The sequence below is a fragment of the Neovison vison genome, chromosome 6, assembly GCF_020171115.1.
Source record: "Neovison vison isolate M4711 chromosome 6, ASM_NN_V1, whole genome shotgun sequence".
Taxonomy (NCBI): Eukaryota; Metazoa; Chordata; class Mammalia; order Carnivora; family Mustelidae; genus Neogale; species Neogale vison.
The window spans coordinates 164,103,194-164,121,867 of record NC_058096.1 but is presented as its reverse complement, the minus strand read 5'-3'; the positions used below and the strand labels follow the sequence as shown (position 1 = coordinate 164,121,867).

Genomic DNA, 18,674 nt, shown 5'->3' with positions numbered 1-18,674 from the left:
GGCCCAGAAGTTTTTTCCTTGAGGTTCTCTGCTGCCTTCTAGTGGCATATGCCATAATAGCACCACTGGCCACACCACAGTGAGGAATTGTTGGTTCCTGCACAACTGTAAAGAGAGTCCTGGACTGCTTGGACACACATCTTGAGGCCAGGCCTGAGAGCTCCTAATAACCCGGTACCTGCCTCATGTAGTCTCCCAGTCCCCGTTGTGGAGGTGTACCCATTGCTGGCCCAGGAGGGGGCAGCCCCTCGTTCAATGAGGAAAAAAGGCCATGGGTAGATACTATGGAATACAGAATGCGTTGTAGGGGTAAGTCGGGAAGAAAGAACCAGAAGAAAGTGTTATATAAAGTCACCAGACAGCCCCCAAGAACCACTGAGGGACAAGATTGAGCCTCTCAGGAGCCTGGAGAGCCAGTGTCCCAGCTACCAGAGCAGGACCACCAAAAGTTGGTGAGAGAATCTGTGGTAAGTTGTCACCTTGTGTTCAGACACCCCCTTAAGTCCACAGCCAGGAATGTGGTGGTGGCCCATACTGCTGTTAGGGAGCCAGGGACCTGGCACCCCACCCTTGCCCTTCCTTACTTCCAACCAGCAGACCTGTGGGTTGATGGAGATTGCTTCCCCTGCTTTTCCCACTGGCACTTTCTGGAGACAGGACTCTGGGAGGTAGAGCAGCAGCTTAACAAAGTGGACAACAGTACAGTCCCACTCAACTGTCCTTGAAGAGCCTCCCAAATGGTTTGCTAGGGTGATAGTCATGCTAGGGACTTATGACATGGCCACATCACATGCGTGTGACATTGTCTGGCAGAGTTGGAAGAATTTGGGGCTGATCAAAGGAAAAGGTATGGCCATGAGAAGTAGTAATATGCAACAGGCTTCATGGGGTGGTGCCCCCATAGTGGGAGGCCCTCCAGAGATTGTAGTGGGGGCCCCCTACCCAGAATGGGAAGGGTGCAAGGGAACTCTTGGGGTTCAGGAGATCCAGGAGGGGGCTCCCATGTTCTGGCACTGTTGCTCTGTAGCAGAACAGGAGTCTCTGGGTCAGAGGGCTGGGAAGGGAAGCAGTTATAACTGTGTGGTCCATCTCACCAATGATAACAGCTGTCAAGTAAGGTTCCTGGAGGATACAAAGCAACAAGGCTCTAAATGGCTCAAAGTCTGCTTGTTTGGACTATTTTTTAAAATAACTGGATATATAAGTGTGTATGCAGCAAGCGTCTGAGCTGACAAGTCTCACGCTGCGATGAGGATGTGAACAACCAAGGGGCCAATACACAGAGGCCATCTTTGGCTTATTTATAATACAGATTTATACCTTAGGCACATCTGTTTTTCTAGTTAATGAAACCCTAGTTCTTGAAATGCCACAGCATGGTGTTTTCCTTATCTGGTTCTAGAATAGTTCTCAAAGAGTGATTGACACCTTTGTTATTCTTAGCTAGAGAATTACCTGGGTATATGTCGTCTCTGAAGTAACAGTGTGGCTCTGCCACTAGATTGCTCATGTCTGTTTGGTCCAGTTTCACTCACCAGCCTTGTGCCGCATGCTGACTGTGTGCCTGGTGGGTGTAGGAGGCCCAGGAGGGAGCAGGAGACCAAATACTGTACCAGCCTTCAGAGGAAGGCAAATAGTACCAGAATACTTGCCTAAGTGGATATCTGTAATAGTCAGGTGAGGTTTGAAGAAAGACGGAGGGTGCTAGGAGGACACTGCAGGGAGGTGTGATTGATGTGGGGTGAAGGTTGGCTTCCCGGAGAGTGTGAGTGTGTACTTGGGGGTTTAAGACATGCCACAGCTATGTGCAGAGAGGAGCAGCTCAGCAGGCTTTGGTCCCAGACTCATCTCTGGGCTAGAGCTCCCCCGTGTACAAGATTGAGAGCTGCTCTAGATCTGTGGTCTCCACCTTCCCCTGTACAACCTGCCCCCTGAGCATGCTTCTCCCTGAACTCCCTTACATCAGGGAAGGTGGAAGAGTCCTAATTCCCAGGCTATCCATAGCAGCATACCCACCAGAAGCATGGGAGGTCAGCTTGCTGTCAGAGTGCTCCCACTTAAGAAGGGTTGTGTAGATGCACCTTCCCTTGCATCTCTCCCGTCATAGCCCCCATCCCGCCCTCCCCACAGATGCCATCCTTGGGGGCATACTCCACCAGATTGGCTGGTGCTTGAAGCCAGACATGCTTTCCCCTGGTCAAGGCTGTCCTGAGACAGACAGGGTGGCCTTTTGAAATGGTGACCTCCTTATTAGAGAGGCAGTTTTGCAGGATCATTTGTAAGCACGATTATGAAGTAGTTAATCCATCAACAGGAATCAATTTTAGGAAGGAATAAAGGAAAAAAGAGGCGAGAGAGACAAGAAGGGCACCACTCTCACACTCATCCTGCAAAGGAAACCTTACTGTCCCATCTCACAGATGGGGAAACTGAGGTCAGCGCATTAGAGTGTGGCAGAGCTGGGAGTGCAGGGAAGAACCCCTGACTTACTGAACAGAACAGGCCAGGCTGCTCCAGGCCTGAGTCCATCTCCCTCCTTTCTGCACCCCACCTGTTGGCCAGGTTGGCAGACCTCATGGAACAGCATCAGGAAGAGCTGGCCACCATTGAGGCTCTGGATGCAGGTGCTGTCTACACATTGGCCCTGAAGACCCATGTGGGCATGTCCATCCAGACCTTCCGCTACTTTGCTGGCTGGTGTGACAAGATTCAGGTGAGGCTGAGGCTCCTGCCCACCAAGTGAGTTCACACAGGAGGCTGGGCCCAGCAGGAAACTCTGAGGGCAATGCATTAGCCCGCCTGTGGCATAACAAACAACCACAGCTTATTGGCCTAAAACAACCCCATTGATCAGCTATCACTTCTGCAGATGGGCCGTCCAGGCAGGCTGGGCTGGGTTCCATGCCGGGGTTTCCCAAGGACAGTGTCAAGGTGTGTCCAGGCTGAGCTTTGGCTGGAGGCTCTGGGGAGACCCTGCCTGCAGGCCCATTCAGATGTTGGAGAAATGTTGGCAGAGTTCAGCTCCTGTTGATGGAGCACTGAGGCCCAGGTCCTTGCTAGCTGCTGGCGGAGGCTGCTGTCAGCTACTGCAGGCCGTGCTCCGACCCTTGCCTCAGCCCTCCATTCTCTTGCTGTTTTCAGGCTTGGCATCCATCTGCCATGAACTGGAGAAAACTTGGCCTTTGTGGGGGCTCCTGAGGTGGTGCTAGGCACACCTGCATCATCTCTTCCTAAGGTCAACTGTGCCATTCTGCATCTTTGCAGAAGGAGTAGCTCACCATCTCCCAAATCCCAGGGATCAGAGTGGGACCATGGGACCCATTTTCAGAGATTTGCCCACTACAGGCAGTGATGGGACACCTATCACTGATGGGTTCATGGGTCTGTGCCAGACTTGAGGTTCATGCCTTGTGTCCTCTCCATGGTGTGGAGGGTGCAGGTGTGATGGAAGGCCCACCTTCTGCTCCTCTTGCTGCTGCATCGCTGCTGGCTGGAACTGCCCCTAAATGGGCCCTCCTGGGCTAGCACACTCTCCAGAGGCAACTTGGCTTCTCACTCCCCTTATCTCTGCCCCAGTGTCAAAGCCAGAGAGCTTACCTGTACCAGGACCAACTTCCCATCTGAGGACTCTGCCAGGCTCTGTGTAGCAGACATCTTACACCTGTTGGCTGCCCACTCCACCTGTGTCTGGATTCCTCAGATGCCCCTGTCATACATAATCTGGAATGTTTCAATCTCTTACCTGTCTGGTTCATGGGGGCTGCAGGCCACAGACAAGACTCTTGAATTCTGAGCTCCAGGCACAGTCTGGCTGCCCAGGGGGAATGGGTGAGGAAACCATGGATTCCCCTCTCACTGACCCCCCCACCCATGCTTCTTCCAGGGCTCCACCATCCCTATCAACCATGCCAGACCAAACCGCAACCTGACCTTGACCAGGAAAGAGCCTATTGGGTGAGTCACAGCACAGGGTGAAGATTCTCCACACAATGGGTGCTTTTCATACAGTATGTTGTGTGGACACCCATCCCCTTTCTGCATATCTCTCCCATGTCTACTTATTGGATAGTCACGATGTGCCGGGCAGTTCAGGTGCTGGAGATACAGTGATGATCAGAGCTGATGAGAATACCTATCCTTGGGCGCCTGGATGGCTCAGTGGGTTAAGCCGCTGCCTTCGGCTCAGGTCATGATCTCAGGGTCCTGGGATCGAGCTCTACATCAGGCTCTCTGCTCAGCATGGAGCCTGCTTCCCTCTCTCTCTCTGCCTGCCTCTCTGTCTACTTATGATCTCTCTCTGTCAAATAAATAAATAAAATATTAAAAAAAAAAAGAATACCTATCCTTAGGGGACTTACATTCCAGCAAATGAAACAGCTTTCATTCCCAAAGTACCTGCTCCATACCAGACACTGTTGTAATGACTTTATAAGTATAATTTTACTTAATCCCCTCAATAACCCTCTAGCAGTCAAGATCATAGAGGGTGAAACTGAAAAATTTTTTCTGGAAAGATCATAATGATGAATGTGTATGAAAACAAAAAATACACAGAACCAAGGAAAAGGAATAAAATAATAGAGAAATAGGGGAGGAGTCAAGATGGTGGAGAAGTAGCTGGCTGACACTACTTCAGCTAGCAGATCAGCTAGATAGCTTATCTAAAGATTGCAAACACCTACAAATCCAATGAATTTGAAGAGAAGAAGAACAGCAATTCTAGAAACAGAAAATCAACCACTTTCTGAAAGGTAGGACTGGTGGAGAAGTGAATCCAAAGCTACGGGAAGATAGACCCCAGGGGGAGGGGCCAGCTCCCAGCAAGCAGAGCAACAGAGCACAAAATCAGGACTTTTAAAAGTCTGTTCCACTGAGGGACATCACTCCAGAGGCTGTACCGGGGTGAAGCCCATGCAGGGTCAGCATGGCCTCAGGTCCCGCAGGGTCACAGAAGGATCATGGGTGTCTGAGTGTCACAGAGCTTACAGGTATTAAAATGGGGAAGCCAGCTACAAAGACAGAGCCGAGTGTGAGCTCACAGCTCGGGGTTACCTTGAACCGGTCACAGGCTCAGTGAGCTCAGAGCACGGCCAGAGGTCAGGCAGACGGGAGTTATTGGGCGCTGTTCTCTGAGGGCACACTGAGAAGTGGGGCCCCGGGCTCTCGGCTCCTCCAGGCCGGAAACCAGGAGGCCACCATTTGTATTCCTGTCCTCCGGAACTCTACGGAAAGCGCTCAGGGAACAAAAGCTCCTGAAAGCAAACCTGAATGGATTACTCAGCCCCACCCATGGTAAGGGTGGTGCAATTCTGCCTGGGGCAAAGACACTTGAGAATCACTACAACAGGTCCCTCCCCCAGAAGATCAACAAGAAATCCAGCCAAGACCAAGTTCACCTACCAAGGAGTGCAGTTTCAATACCAAGGAGAGCAGCAGAATTCCAGAGGAGGAGAAAGCAAAGCACAGAACTCATGGCTTTCTCCCCATGATTCTTTAGTCTTGCAGTTAATTTAATTTTTTTCTCTTCTTCTGCTAAATTTTTTAACTTTTACCCTTTTCTTTTTTAACGTTTTTTAACTAGTTTATCTAATATATATATATTTTTTTCTTTTTTATACTTTTTCTTTATTCATTTTCTTTTTTTCATTGTTTCTTTTCTTTTTTTTTTCTGAACCTCTTTTTATCCACTTTCTCCCCCCTCACGATTTGGGATCTCTTCTGAGTTGGTTAAAGCATTTTTTCCTGGGATTGTTGCCATCCTTTTAGTATTTTACTTGCTCATTCATATACTCTTATCGGGACAAAATGACAAGGCAGAAAAATTCACCACAGAAAAAAAAGAACAGGCAGTACCGAAGGCTAGAGACCTAACCAATACAGACATTGGTAATATGTCAGATCTAGAGTTCAGAATGACAATTCTCAAGGTTCTAGCCGGGTTTGAAAAAGGCAATGAAGATATTAGAGAAACCCTCTCGGGAGATATAAAAGCCCTTTATGGAGAAATAAAAGAACTAAAATCTAACCAAGTTGAAATAAAAAAAGCTATTAATGAGGTGCAATAAAAAATGGAGGTTCTCACTGCTAGGATAAATGAGGCAGAAGAAAGAATTAGCGATGTACCAGGTGGTGGGTATTATAGAGGGCACAGCTTGCATGGAGCACAGGGTGTGGTGAAAAAATAATGAATACTGTTTTTCTGAAAATAAATAAATAGGAATAAAAAATAAAGTTAAAGAGGAAAAAGAAAGAAAGAAAGAATTAGCGACATAGAAGACCAAATGACAGAGAATAAAGAAGCTGAGCAAAAGAGGGACAAACAACTACTGGACCTTGAAGGGAGAATTCGAGAGATAAGTGACACCATAAGATGAAACAACATTAGAATAGTTGGGATTCCAGAAGAAAAAGAAAGAGAGAGCGGAGCAGAAGGTATATTGGAGATAATTATTGGAGAGAATTTCCCCAATATGGCAAAGGGAACAAGCATCAAAATCTAGGAGGTGCAGAGAACACCCCTCAAAATCAATATGAATAGGTCCACACCCCGTCACCTAATAGTAAAATTTACAAGTCTTAGTGACAAAGAGAAAATCCTGAAAGCAGCCCGGAAAAAGAAGTCTGTAACATACAATGGTAAAAATATTAGATTGGCAGCAGACTTATCCACAGAGACCTGGCAGGCCAGAAAGAGCTGGCATGATATATTCAGGGCACTAAACGAGAAAAACATGCAGCCAAGAATACTATATCCAGCTAGGCTATCATTGAAAATAGAAGGAGAGATTAAAAGCTTCCAGGACAAACAAAAACTGAAAGAATTTGCAAACACCAAACCAGCTCTACAGGAAATATTGAAAGGGGTCCTCTGAGCAAAGCGAGAGCCTACAAGTGGTAGATCAGAAAGGAACAGAGACAATATACAGTAACAGTCACCTTACAGGCAATACAATGGCACTAAATTCATATCTCTCAACAGTTAACCTGAATGTTAATGAACTAAATGCCCCAATCAAAAGACACAGGGTATGAGAATGGATAAAAAACCAAAACCCATCTATATGTTGCCTCCAAGAAACTCATTTTAAACCGGAAGACACCTCCAGATTTAAAGTGAGGGGGTAGAAAAGAATTTATCATGCTAATGGACATCAGAAGAAAGCAGGAGTGGCAACCCGTATATCAGATCAATTAGATGTTAAGCCCAAGACTATAATAAGAGATGAGAAAGAACACTATATCATACTTAAAGGATCTGTCCAACAAGAAGATCTAACAATTTTAAATATCTATGCCCCCAACGTGGGAGCAGCCAACTATATAAACCAATTAATAACAAAATCAAAGAAACACATCAACAATAATACAATAATAGTAGGGGACTTTAACACTCCCCTCACTGAAATGGACAGATCATCCAAGCAAAGGATCAACAAGGAAATAAAGGCCTTAAATGACACACTGGACCAGATGGACAACACAGGTATATTCAGAACAATTCATCCCAAAGCAACAGAATACACATTCTTCTCTAGTGCACATGGAACATTCTCCAGAATAGATCACATCCTTGGTCCTAAAACAGGTCTCAACCGGTATCAAAAGATTGGGATCATTCCCTGCATATTTTCAGACCACAATGTTCTGAAGCTAGAACTCAACCAAAAGAGGAAATTTGGAAAGAACCCAAATACATGGAGACTAAACAGCATCCTTCTAAAGAATGAATTGGTCAACCAGGAAATTAAAGAAGAATTGAAAAAATTCATGGAAACAAATAATAATGAAAACACAACAGTTCAAAATTTGTGGGACACAACAAAGGCAGTCCTGAGAGGAAAATATATAGTGGTACAAGCCTTTCTCAAGTACAAAACCTAACCCTACACCTAAAGGAGCTGGAGAAAGAACAAGAAAGAAACCCTAAACCCAGCAGGAGAAGAGAAATTATATAGATCAGAGCAGAAATCAATTAAATAGAAACCAAAAAAACAACAGAACAAATCAACAAAACTAGGAGCTGGTTCTTTGAAAGAATGAATAAGATTGATAAACCCCTGGCTAGACTTATCAAAAAGAAAAGAGAAAGGACCCAAATAAATAAAATCATGAAGGAAAGAGGAGACATCACAACCAACACCAAAGAAATACGAACAATTATAAGAACATATGATGAGCAACTCTACGCCAACAAATTTGACAATCTGGAAGAAATGGATGCATTCCTAAAACATATAAACTACCACAACTGAACCAGGAAGAACTAGAAAGCTTGAACAGACCCATAACCAGTAAGGAGATTGAAACAGTATTCAAAAACCTCCAAACAAACAAAAGCCCAGGGCCAGACGGCTTCCCGGGAGAATTCTACTCTCCTGAAACTGTTCCAAAAATAGAAATGGAAGGAAAACTTCCAAACTTCCACTGCTATTCAACATAGTACATAGTACTAGAATCCTAGCCTCAGCAATCAGACAACAAAAGGAAATTAAAGGCATCCAAATTGGCAAAGAAGAAGTCAAATTATCACTCTTTGCAGATGATATGATACTATATGTGGAAAACCCAAAAGACTCCACTCCAAAACTGCTAGAACTTGTACAGGAATTCAGTAAAGTGTCAGGATATAAAATCAATGCACAGAAATCAGTTGCATTTCTCGACACCAACAACAGGACAGAAGAAATAGAAATTAAGGAGTCAATCCCATTTACAATTGCACCCAAAACTATAAGATACCTAGGAATAAACCTAACCAAAGAGGCAAAGAATCTATACTCAGAAAACTATAAAGTACTCATGAAAGAAATTGAGGAAGACACAAAGAAATGGAAAATGTTCCATGCTCCTGGATTGGACAATATAATGACAGTTTCCTAAAACTGCTACAGTGATGAAATTACTTGGTACACAGTAAGTGCTCAATAGGTATTTGTTGTATGAATGAATATTTATTATGAGAGTCCTTATTTTTTCAGCTAGAAGAAATCTAACTTTATATATTTTTTAATTTTAGAAATGTAAAACCTAAGTTCAGAGAAAATATGAAATTTGGCCTACCAGTCATTCATTCAACAAACATTTATTAAGCACTAAGTCTGTGTCAGGCACTGAAGATATAATAGTAACAGATGGTCATTGTTCTCAAGGTGTAGGGATGACATGTTTTTAAAAGTGCTATACTGACTCCACCCCCAAACTACTAGAACTCATGCAGCAATTCAGCAACGTGGCAGGATAGAAAGTCAATGTGCAGAAATCAGTGGCTTTCTTATACACTAACAATGAAAATAGAGAAAGGGAAATTAGAGAATCAATTCCATTTACTATAGCACCAAAAACCTGGAATAAACATAAAATAAGATACCTGGGAATAAACCTAACCAAAGAGGTAAAGGATCTGTACTCGAGGAACTATAGAACACTCATGAAAGAAATTGAAGAAGACACAAAAAGATGGAAGACCATTCCATGCTCTTGGATTGGAAGAATAAACATTGTTAAAATGTCTATACTGCCTAGAGCAATCTATACTTTTAATGCCATTCCAATCAAATTCCACCAGTATTCTTCAAAGAGCAGGAGCAAATTACCCTAAAATTTGTATGGAATCAGAAGAGACCCCGAATCGCTAAGGAAATGTTGAAAAACAAAAATAAAACTGGGGGCATCATGTTACCTGATTTCAAGCTTAATTACAAAGCTGTGATCACCAAGACAGCATGGTACTGGCATAAAAACAGACACATAGACCAGTGGAACAGAGTAGAGAGCCCAGATATGGACCCTCAACTCTATGGTCAATTAATCTTCGACAAAACAGGAAAAAATAACAGTGGAAAAAAGACAGTCTCTTCAATAAATGGTGCTGGGAAAACTGGACAGCTATATGTAGAAGAATGAAACTCGACCATTCTCTTACATCGTACACAAAGATCAACTCAAAATGGATAAAAGACCTCAATGTGAGACAGGAATCCATCAGAATCCTAGAGGAGAACATAGGCAGTAACCTCTTCGATATCAGCCACAGCAACTTCTTTCAAGATATGTCTCCAAAGGCAAAGGAAACGAAAGTGAAAATAAACTTTTGGGGCTTCATCAAAATCAAAATCTTCTGCACAGCAAAGGAAACAGTCAAAAAAACAAAGAGGCAACCCACGGAATGGGAGAAGATATTTGCAAATGACAGTACAGACCAAAGGTTGATATCCAGGATCTATAATGAACTCCTCAAACTCAACACACACAAAACAGGCAATCATATCAAAAAATGAACAGAAGATATGAACAGACACTTCTCCAATGAAGACATTCAAATGGCTCTCAAACACATGAAAAAATGTTCATCATCACTAGCCATCAGGGAGATTCAAATTAAAACCACATTGAGATATCACCTTACACCAGTTAGAATGGCAAAAATTAACAAGACAGGAAACAACATGTGTTGGAGGGGATGTGGAGAAAGGGGGACCCTCTTACACTGTTGGTGGAAATGCAAGTTGGTGCAGCCTCTTTGGAGAACAGTGTGGAGATTTCTCAAGAAATTAAAAATAGAACTTCCCTATGACCCTGCAGTTGCACTCCTGGGTATTTACCCCAAAGATACAGATGTAGTGAAAAGAAGGGCCATCTGTACCCCAATGTTTATAGCAGCAATGGCCACGGTCCCCATACTGTGGAAAGAACCAAGATGCCCTTCAGCGGATGAATGGATAAGGAAGAAGTGGTCCATATACACTATGGAGTATTATGCCTCCATCAGAAAGGATGAATACCCAACTTTTGTAGCAACATGGACGGGACTGGAAGAGATTATGCTGAGTCAAGCAGAAAGAGTCCATTATCATATGGTTTCACTTATTTGTGGAGCATAACAAATAGCATGGAGGACATGGGGAGTTAGAGAGGAGAAGGGAGTTGGGGTAAATTGGAAAGGGAGGTGAACCATGAGAGACTATGGACTCTGAAAAACAATCTGAAGGTTTTGAAGGGGCGGGGGGTGGGAGGTTGGGGTACCAGGTGGTGGGTATTATAGAGGGCACGGCTTGCATGGAGCACTGGGTGTGGTGAAAAAATAATGAATGCTGTTATGCTGAAAATAAATTAATTAATTTTTAAAAAGTGCTATACTGAAAGAATAAATATCATGAAAATGTCTATGCTACCTAAAGCAATCTACACATTTAATGCAATTCCTATCAAAGTACCATCCATCTTTTTCAAAGAAATGGAACAAATAATCCTAAAATTTATATGGAACCAGAAAAGACCTCGAATAGCCAAAGGAATGTTGAAAAACTGTCATCATCAAGACAGCATGGTATGGCACAAAAACAGACACATAGATCAATGGAACAGAATAGAGAGCCCAGAAATAGACCCTCAACTCTATGGTTAATCTTCGACAAAGCAGGAAAGAATGTCCAATGGAAAAAAGACAGCCCCTTCAATAAATGGTGTTGGGAAAATTGGATAGCCACATGCAGAAAAATGAAATTGGACAATTTCATTACACCACACACGAAAACGGACTCAAAATGGATGAAGGACCTCAATGTGAGAAACGAATCCATCATAATCCTTGAGGAGAACACAGGCAGCAACCTCTTCGACCTCAGCCACAGCAACATCTTCCTAGGAACATCGCCAAAGGCAAGGGAAGCAAGGGTAAAAATGAACTATTGGGATTTTATCAAGATCAAAAGCTTTTGCACAGCAAAGGAAACAGTTAACAAAACCAAAAGACAACTGACAGAATGGGAGAAGATATTTGCAAATGACATATCAGATAAAGGACTAGTGTCCAAAATCTATAAAGAACTTAGCAAACTCAACACCCAAAGAACAAATAATCCAATCAAGAAATGGGCAGAAGACATGAACAGACATTTCTGCAAAGAAGACATCCAGATGGCCAACAGACACATGAAAAAGTGCTCCATATCACTCAGTATCAGGGAAATACAAATCAAAACCACAATGAGATATCTCCTCACACCAGTCAGAATGGCTAAAATTAACAAATCAGGAAATGACAGATGCTGGCGAGGATGCGGAGAAAGGGGAACCCTCCTACACTGTTGGCGGGAATGCAAGCTGGTGCAACCACTCTGGAAAACAGCATGGAGGTTCCTCAAAATGTTGAAAATAGAACTACCCTATGACCCAGCAATTGCACTACTGGGAATTTACCCTAAAGATACAAACGTAGTGATCCAAAGGGGCACGTGCACCCGAATGTTTATAGCAGCAATGTCCACAATAGCCAAACTATGGAAAGAACCTAAATGTCCATCAACAGATGAATGGACAAAGAAGATGTGGTATATATACACAATGGAATACTATGCAGCCATCAAAAGAAATGAAATCTTGCCATTTGCGACAACGTGGCTGGAACTAGAGGGTATCATGCTTAGCGAAATAAGTCAAGTGGAGAATGACAACTATCATATGATCTCCCTGATATGAGGAAGTGGTGATGCAACATGGGGGTAGGAGAAGAATAAATGAAACAAGATGGGATAGGAGGGAGACAAACCATAAGTGACTCTTAATCTCACAAAACAAACTGAGCGTTGCTGGGGGGAGGGGGATTGTGAGAAGTGGGGTGGGGTATGGACATTGGGTAGGGTATGTGCTATGGTGAGTGCTGTGAAGTGTGTAAACATGGCGATTCACAGACCTGTACCCCTGGGGATAAAAATATATGTTTATAAAAAATAGAAAATCAAAAAGAAATAATAGAGAAATAGGCAAAAGATAGGAACTGGAATTCCAAGGGGCAAGACAAGTGTCCACTGTACACAGAACAGACTAGGGATGGGGGATATTATTTACACCCAGCAGTGAGGCCCAATAGCCTAGGGAGAGAGAAGCCCCCTCACACTGCCTTAGGGCAGTGGAGGGGCTCCACCCTTGTGAAAGGCAGCTTGGCATTGACTATTCAGTCCCCAGATGCACCTCCACCAGGAGGCATGGCTGTGGTGGCTCACTGACATAGGTGCACCAGGAGATCAGCCTGAGAGCTCTTCCAGCAGCTCTGCTGGGGCGATGAGAGCAGAACCCAGCACAGTCCTTGCTGAGTGGCATCCTTACTGGGCATGGTGTGCAACTCTGTGAAGGCATGGGGCAGAGCTAGGTGGACCCCAAAAAGCAGGCCCAAGAGAAATTTGTGTGAGGAAAGCACACTGAGGAATGTCCTCAAATCATTTAAGATGGGTCAGAGCCCCAGTGTGGTCAGCACCCAGCCAGCCTTCCCACATTCTCTGTGCCCCCAACAGCGGGAGGACACCATGACCCACCAGCAGGGACCTCACATCCCCTTTGGACGGTGGTCAGAGCCACTCAGCTTCCTGGAGAGCATGGGAGTGTTTCAGGAGAAGGGGTTCAAATGTCATTTGGATCAACAGAAATGAACACAAATGGACACACCAGGTCCTGAAGGACAGGCCTGCCAGTGAGGGAGGCTCCTGTTGGGAGAGTGGTCTGTGGACACAGTAAACCCTCTCCTGTAGTCCACGGAGAGGGGCAAGGCTAGGGGGAGATAGCATGGACTCCAGGGCAGGGGTGCCCATCTGGCCTTTCACCCAGAGGACATGAGATGGAGGGAGTTCTCCAGGACAACCCCAGAACCCCCCAGCCAAGGTGTCAGAGTGCTGAGCGAGAGCCCTGCAGGTCCAGAGTACTTAGAGCCCCTTCCTCTGGCACAGGCTATGAGAGGGGCTGGGCTGGGATACCAGGACCCAGGTGAACACTGGCTGCCAGACACATGAGTCTGAAAGGTCACTGATCTTCCACGTGCCTCTCAGGGAGTCTGTCCTGTCAGACTGAGGAGGATGCTGATGCTGAGCCTCCCAGTGAGATGGGGGCGGGGGCGGAAGGTTTTCCCTATATCAGCAGGTGTATGAGTTTGCTAGGGCTGTTGTAACAAAGTACCCAAACCAGATGGCTCAAACAGCATGCATTTACTGTCTCGGCATTCTGGGGCTGGAGTTTCTAGATACAGGTGTCAGAAGGTTGGTTTCTTCTGAGAGTGTGAGGGAGGATCTGCTCCAGCCCTCTCCCCTAGCTTCTGGGCCTTATCGGCAGTCTTTGGTGTCTCTCTATCTCTGCCCTCATGTTCACATCATGTTCTCCTCCTGCTTGTCTAACTCTTCACATGGCCTTGTTTTTATAAAGGCACCAGTCATTTTGGGTTAAGTACCCACCCTATTCGAGTAAGACCTCATCTTAACTAATTACATCTGGAACAACCCTAATTCCTAGAGTTAGGATTTCAACATGTGAATTTTGGGGAGCACGGATCAGCCAAGACAGTGGGACTTCCCTGACGTCTTTTTTACTTTGGAGCCTTCACAACCCTGATGACCTCACCCCCTTCCCTGGGAACACTCACTGTGCTTCCTCTGCTGTCTCACCCTGCTGGGTGTACTGGGGGTAGGAGCGGTTCTCCTAAACCCTCAGTGCACCCCATTGCTCCCAGGATGGTGTGCAGGCCCTGTTGACCCTGCCCTCAGAATCCATCCACACTCTTCCCCTCTCCTGGGCTTAGCTAAGAAGTCATCTTTTGGGGAAATGTTCTGATGGTGATGATGATCATGAATATGATAATGAAGAAACAAGTCACGTAGCCTGTGCGGAGCTCTTGTGTGGAGGGGCTCAGTAATTGTCTGACACTGATGAAGATAGTGCCCGCCTCTTACAGGAGTTAGGGGAAAGCAGGGCCACATGCCTGCTAGGACCACACATGTCATCATTAGGCCCCCCAGGACTGTGGGGCCTCCCCTTGATGGAGATACTGATGGTACCATGTCTTAATGCACAGCAGGCAAGTCTTATCAGGCCTCTCAGGCTGACTGCTTTCTTCTCTCCATGGGACTCACCCCTGGCCTCAAGCCTAGGAAGACCCTCATCCGCTTCCTCCTGGCCCACTGTGTGATCCCAACCCTCTCCCATACCCTCTCAGACTGCCTGTGTGATCCTTGGCCTTCTACCAGGTCCTGCCTGCCATCCCCTCCCCCATTGCCTGGTGTCACACCCTACTCAGCTGTCCTTAATCAGGTCTTACAGCTCTCATCAGAAACTTCCCCGTCATCATCCCCAGATTGAACATACTGCCCCATCAGGGACTGGTAAGCCAGGGATGAGCTATCTCTCAGGGACCTTTGGCTCCATATCAGGAAGCCTATAGTGGGGTGGAGTGGAGTGGATTGAAGTGGAGTGTTGTGGAGTGAGTGGAGCACAGCTGAGTGGGTGTCGACTTGGGAGAGAAGACACTGGGAGGTGCACTCCGGCCCTCAGGCTGCATGGAGAGACAGAGTCCCTCTTCTTTTGTATGGCAGGGTCTGTGGCATCGTCATCCCCTGGAACTACCCCCTGATGATGCTCTCCTGGAAGACAGCTGCCTGCCTGGCTGCTGGGAACACAGTGGTGATCAAGCCTGCCCAGGTGGGTGTGGGCATGTGGGCTGTAGAGGGTATTGGTAAGCACCCTATAAAGGAGACAGGTGTCCACCCAGGACTGGTTTCTCCCCAAGAGAGGAGCAGTACTGTTGATGAAGGTTGGCCTTCTGTGGGTCCCATTCTGTCAGAGGCAGCATGCGGCAGGGACCAGTGGGGGCTGTAGGCAGTCTGTTCTTTCAGCGGTAGAGTGGCTGTCAGGTTAGCCAACCCTGTACCTATAGCTGCTTGGTAAGCAGTCAGGGATTTCTCCACAGGTGCCAGAACTCTGGGTTGGGGGGAGCAGAAACCCTGTTTGGTAACCCTTGTCCAGGCCTCATGCTCTGAGACTGAAGCCCAGTTCCTTATAGAGAAGCTACAAAGATAGGACCTTGGGGTCACTCAGACAGTCTGGAAGGGCCTGAGCAGGGTCCCCCTGGGATGAGGACACTCTCTGAATGAGCCTCAGCTGCAGTAGCAGCCCCTCCCCTACCTGCCCCCAGTGGTGTTAGGACCTGAAGGCGAGATGCTCTATCATGGGGCTCTGGACAGTGTGCCCCAGAGGTCTCTTGCTCCCCTGGCTGCTTTGGGGCAATTTGGCTCTAAAAGTATTATAATTTAAAAACCAGCAATAACAACAGTTGACATTTACAGTATTCACACTGAGTCAGGAACTCCTAAAGCATTTTAATATATAACAAATTATACTAAAAATTTGCATATATTTGCTTCTTGAGCATCACAGCAACCCTATGAGTTGACCCATAACTCCTCTGTTAGCGTTGTGGTGGTGTGCACAGATCCAGGCAATTGTCCCTGGAAGAGACCCCGACAAGCCTCTGCTCTCCCAGGGCCAGCACCCCACAAATGTGGTGACTCTGAGGCTCACTGGTAGGTGGGGCACAAGCCAACCTTTACAAGGAATATTACCTGGGCCCGAAGAGGAATGGCTGCTGGCAGGCCAAGAGGAGAGGAACGGCCTCCAGCAATGAGGAGGTAATCAGAATCCAGCACTGAGGTGCATCCAGGCTGTCCTGGGACTCCCCACTGCCCGAGTGAAGGGGGTATGAACATTTAGGAAGAGGCCAGTCCTGGCTACAGAGCTGGAGCCTGCCAGGAGAAGACACTAGAAGGTACATGAGGAAGCAGGCCTTACTCCCTGCTTTCCACTGGAGCCATGGGGGAAGCTGGCTGGGTTGGCAGTACCCACTATGATGGCGCTTACCTCGATGGTCTTCCTGCCATGACTGCTTCTCCCTGCTTGCTATCTAGGCTGCTGGGAGAGGATGGAAGAACCTCACTTCCCAATCCCTCCTGACCCAGTCTTCTTTCCTGTCTCCTCAGGTGACCCCACTCACAGCCTTGAAGTTTGCAGAGTTGACCTTGAAGGCTGGCATTCCAAAGGGTGTGGTCAACATCCTCCCGGGATCTGGTAAGGAATGTGGACATGGGCATCTGGGGGTGCCAGGGCTCCAGGCAGCTGGAGATTTTCTTGGTCAGAACAGGGCTTGCTGCATGAGGTACTCTATTGGGGCAGAGCAACCAGGGACACAGTGATCCAGTGGACGTGGCCAGCCTGATGAGGAGACGCCCTCTCCTGTGGTGGGATAGGCACACACCTGAAAGTGTTCTAGCTTTAAAATGCTTCCCCAAATGTTTTCCTTTTCTTTTTTTATGTCTATATGTGCTCTGGCATAAAGTATATAACTTGGGAATTATCTGCCCTTGGAAGTTTGAGAATTTATCTAGGCTTAGGGCATCTGGGGAGGTATTACATGAATTGCTTTTTTAGTTTCTTCTGTGGTTAGTAGTCTAGTTTATTGGAAAAGTTGTCTCTTCTTGCACACATTTTAAAATATATTGACCTAGAGTTATATTAATAATGTCTTATAAGTAATTACTTTTTGAGTCTCCCTTTGATTGTTAGAGTATCCCCTTTATACTTCACAGTTTTTCTTTCTCTTTTAATATTGATTAAATTTGTGAAAAGTGTTTGTTTGTCCCCATACTTCCCTCAAAAACAAAAGAGCCCTCAAATTTCTTTACCCATTCCATTGCTATTCTGTTTTTTTCTCTGCTTTCATTATTATTTCCTACTCTGTTCGCCTGTGTGTTTTTTTTTGTATCTTTTTGAGTTGAAAGTTTAATTCATTTATTTCTGCTTTTGTCATTTAAATACGTTAATCATTCAAAGAGAGCTTTGATTACATCTCCTACCTTTTGATTGACATTTTCATTATTATATAAATGTCCCTCTTTCTTTTTCATAATATTTTTGTCTTATAGTCTACTTCATCTGATATTAGCATAGCTACTCCAGCTTTCTTATGGTTTTTGTTTGTATGATATATTCTTTTCGTCCTTTAACTTGCAACCTATCTTTATCTGATGTTTCCTTGGACAGCAGATACTTGGATCTTGTTTTGATCCCATGTGACAGTCTCTGGCTTTCTGACTGGATTGTTTTATTCATTCATATTTACTGTTATTATTGATATAATATTTACTGTTATTATTGCCTGTGTGACTTGATAGAATTGGATTTATGTCTGCAATTTTACTTTTTGCTTTCTTTGTCTCCTGTCTTTTGTTTTTATTTCTCTTCTACGGTTTTCTTTACATTGAGTGAATATTTTCTAGTGTAACATTTTAATTCTTTTAATGATTTTTCACTCTATAGTTTTTAGTTTTTTCCCACTGGTTACTCTAGGATTTACCATATGCTTCCTAAGTCATCAAAAAATACTTCAGATTTATGCTAACTTAATCCCAGTGAAAAAATGCTATTCCTACCTAACTGTAGTATCCCTTCTCCCTTTCTGTGATGTTTTGTCACATATTTTTGTGTACTTATCACTGTTACATTGCTATAACTTTATATAATTTTATGTCTATGGAAGAAGTTAAAAAGAAAGGAGTGAAAATATATAATTACAGTGTTTGCTGTATTAACCTCATTTACATTTCTGGTTCTCTTTATTTGTTCCTGTTCTTGAATTACTCTGTTGCTACTTTCTTACTCCATTTCCTTACTACCTCCTTTCTGCTATTATTGTCAAGTATATTTCATTTGTATTCGTTAGAAATCTAACAATACAATTATATACATATTATTCTATACAATTGCTTTTTAGCTTAGTTAAGAAAGAAAAGGAAATATTCATTTAAGCTTTTATAATTATATAATTACCTTTACTGGTGCACTCTGGTGGATTCAGATTATTGCCT

The 18,674-nt window shown here is 44.9% G+C and overlaps 1 protein-coding gene across 2 annotated transcripts in view; it reads left to right on the top strand.

Moving 5' to 3' along the window:
- The window catches only part of ALDH1L1 (aldehyde dehydrogenase 1 family member L1), a 124,871-nt gene that overhangs the window by 79,552 nt on the left and 26,645 nt on the right, over positions 1 to 18,674 (top strand). For both annotated transcript variants that reach the window (XM_044252859.1, XM_044252858.1), the window contains 4 exons: positions 2,563 to 2,713; positions 3,884 to 3,954; positions 15,351 to 15,456; positions 16,791 to 16,878. In XM_044252859.1, coding sequence (XP_044108794.1) covers positions 2,563 to 2,713; positions 3,884 to 3,954; positions 15,351 to 15,456; positions 16,791 to 16,878 — 416 coding nt within the window. The remainder of the gene's footprint in view (positions 1 to 2,562; positions 2,714 to 3,883; positions 3,955 to 15,350; positions 15,457 to 16,790; positions 16,879 to 18,674) is intronic.